The sequence below is a fragment of the Crinia signifera genome, chromosome 4 (assembly GCF_055691185.1).
Source record: "Crinia signifera chromosome 4, ASM5569118v1, whole genome shotgun sequence".
In the NCBI taxonomy this organism is placed as follows: Eukaryota; Metazoa; Chordata; class Amphibia; order Anura; family Myobatrachidae; genus Crinia; species Crinia signifera.
Window position 1 is genome coordinate 154,803,664 of NC_139220.1, and position 2,844 is coordinate 154,806,507.

The 2,844-nt window shown below is 44.0% G+C and overlaps 1 protein-coding gene across 1 annotated transcript; it reads left to right on the plus strand.

Moving 5' to 3' along the window:
* Positions 1–309: 309 nt before the first annotated feature.
* Positions 310–2,452, plus strand: LOC146074557 (A-type voltage-gated potassium channel KCND2-like). The gene has a single exon (XM_083182816.1). The coding sequence runs from the start codon at positions 1,316–1,318 to the stop codon at positions 2,432–2,434; it is 1,119 nt and encodes a 372-aa protein (XP_083038942.1). The 5' UTR covers positions 310–1,315; the 3' UTR covers positions 2,435–2,452.
* Positions 2,453–2,844: the final 392 nt, after the last annotated feature.

Below are 2,844 nucleotides of genomic sequence, written 5' to 3' on the forward strand. Positions count from 1 at the left end.
ATTTACTAAGATTGGAGTTCTTTTTCAAATTGGATGTTGCTATGGGTAACCAATCAGATACTATCTATTATCTTCTAGAAGGTACTAAATAAATAAAAATAAGATTCTGATTGGTTGCCCATAGCAACATCCTATGTGAAAAAGAACTCCCATCTTAGTAAATTTCCCCCTTTATATCTCACTCCCGGAAGCTAGAATACATGGTTGTAACAATAACATTAACTATACAGTACCTTATAGAGCCAGAGGACATATCATTATAGCACAGTGCACAGGCAGCTGCTCCCGTGGATGTGACAAGTAGACAGGAATATCGGGCAGTGGGGGTGGGACTACACAGGCTCCTGCTCTGCATGCAACTACAAGCTAGTGCTAGTGCAATGGATGCAAACACAGTGATAGGGGAGAGGTACTCACCCCTCCTAACTGTGCTCATTTCTCCTCATCCACCTGAAGCTGGGAGAGGATGTATGACTGGTGTATGGATGCACATGTGCTAAGCAAACTGAAACCAAACAGAAGTTGCACTGAGTGCCTGTAATCCTGGAGCTCTGCCTCCCCCAGCTGTATGCCTCTGCTTCTTCCCGGGAACAGCTGCTGCTGTGGATGCTCTGTACTTGTTGCTGTACCTCTGCCCAGCTCAGTGAGGATTTGCTTGCCGAGGCTATGGATGTCACCCAGGCACACGTATCTGCTTGTATGTGCTAAGATCGATCTGCACATGCTTGTTGTAATCCATCACTTTCTGCAGTCCCATAAAGGTACGTACTGAAGCTCATCTGGCTGGTACATCAATTGGAATATTTTGCTGCAGCTCCTGCTTGTCAGTCTGTTTGCACCTGGACAAGAAATGCTACTGTTCTTAACAGCGCATTCTAGGGAAAAGATGGGTCCCAGAATATATCTATGCAAATCTTTGTAAATAAAACCCAGATGGATCTCCTATAGTAAAGGAGCAGGCATAGGCATGTGTGATGTGATTACCACTGTCAGACTTAGGAGACAAGGGATAGGTGACAGAATACTGCAAGCAGACAGAGCTGATCTCTCCCTGCTGCTGGTATAGCTCCGAGAGCTGCAGCCCAGGCAGCAACACATGGCATTCTTATTCCTCGCCTGAATGCTGAACGCTAGACTGCTCTTATTTGACACACGTGGACATAAAAGGGGATTGTGACCTACAGACACAGTCAGCATCTGCAGCACATTCCTCATGGTTAAACTTTATACAGTACTAACAAAATCAAGTTTAATAAACTGCCAGCAACCTTTCTGATAAAGCTCAGATAAGGTATTACAAGCAACCATAGTAAGCATGGCAGCAGGAGTGGCAGCATGGCTGCCTTTTGCGCGCGCTGCTTCCATTGGCTGGATACCTGTGGCATCAGGTCCTCTGCCTCCACCACCCCAAAATGAAAGAAAAAGGTCTCAGGACTCCTTGATTGTGCTAAATGTCAGTGGTACCCGCTTTCAAACTTGGCGGAACACACTAGAACGCTACCCGGATACTTTGCTTGGCAGCACTGAGCGAGATTTTTTCTTTAATCAGGATACTGGCGAATATTTCTTTGATAGGGATCCGGACATTTTCCGACACATTTTGAATTTTTATCGCACAGGCCGTCTCCACTACCCGCGGCATGAATGTATTGCGGCATTTGATGAAGAGTTGGCTTTTTTTGGTGTTATGCCAGAGATTATTGGTGACTGTTGTTATGAGGAATACCGAGACAGGCGAAGGGAGAATGCAGAAAGACTATTGGATGATGCTGACAATGAGAACAAACAGGAGGGACCACTACCCCCAATGTCAATTCGTCAGAAGTTGTGGCGAGCATTTGAAAACCCTCACACCAGTACAATAGCCTTGGTACTTTACTATGTAACAGGCTTCTTCATTGCTGTCTCTGTCCTTGCCAATGTGTTGGAGACAGTACCGTGTGGTACAGGTCAAGGCTCCATGCAGGACTTGACTTGCGGAGAGCGTTATGCTACGGCTTTTATCTGCCTTGATACAGCATGCGTCATGATCTTCACGGTGGAGTACTTTCTGCGCTTGTTTGCTGCACCAAGCCGATTTCGGTTTGCACGAAGTGTAATGAGTGTCATTGATGTGGTGGCAATCATGCCCTATTACATTGCTCTTGTGATGACAAACAATGAGGATGTAAGTGGCGCATTTGTCACATTAAGAGTGTTCCGGGTGTTTCGGATCTTTAAATTTTCCCGCCACTCGCAGGGTTTACGGATCTTGGGATATACTCTGAAGAGTTGCGCATCAGAATTGGGATTTCTGCTATTTTCCCTTACTATGGCGATCATCATCTTCGCCACCGTAATGTTTTATGCGGAGAAGGGTTCTTTACACAACAAATTCACAAGTATACCAGCTGCCTTTTGGTACACCATTGTCACCATGACAACACTGGGGTAAGTCTCACACTTTAATAAGTGTGGTAACAGCTTAATATTTCATTATATGCTAAACTGTTTTGTAGTGGATTACTTACGTCTTGCTAATTGCATCATTATCATTCTATGTTACATTATTTTGTTACACAGGAAAAATAATGCATAATATTTGCTATTTTGGTGTATTATGCACGCAGGTGATACATATGATTAGAAATATCTGTATTTCACGTCTATCAATTATAAAAAAAAATCTCAATTTTATACATTCACTGCCACACGCACACACACACACACACACACACACACACACACACACACACACACACACACACACACACACACACACACACACACACACACACACACACACACACACACACACACACACACACATTGATGTACAGTAGAACAATATAAAAACAAATTTTG

Excerpts from the sequence above, each read along its gene's own strand:
- LOC146074557 (XM_083182816.1), top strand. The coding sequence starts at position 1,316 with ATGGCAGCAGGAGTGGCAGCATGGCTGCCTTTTGCGCGCGCTGCTTCC.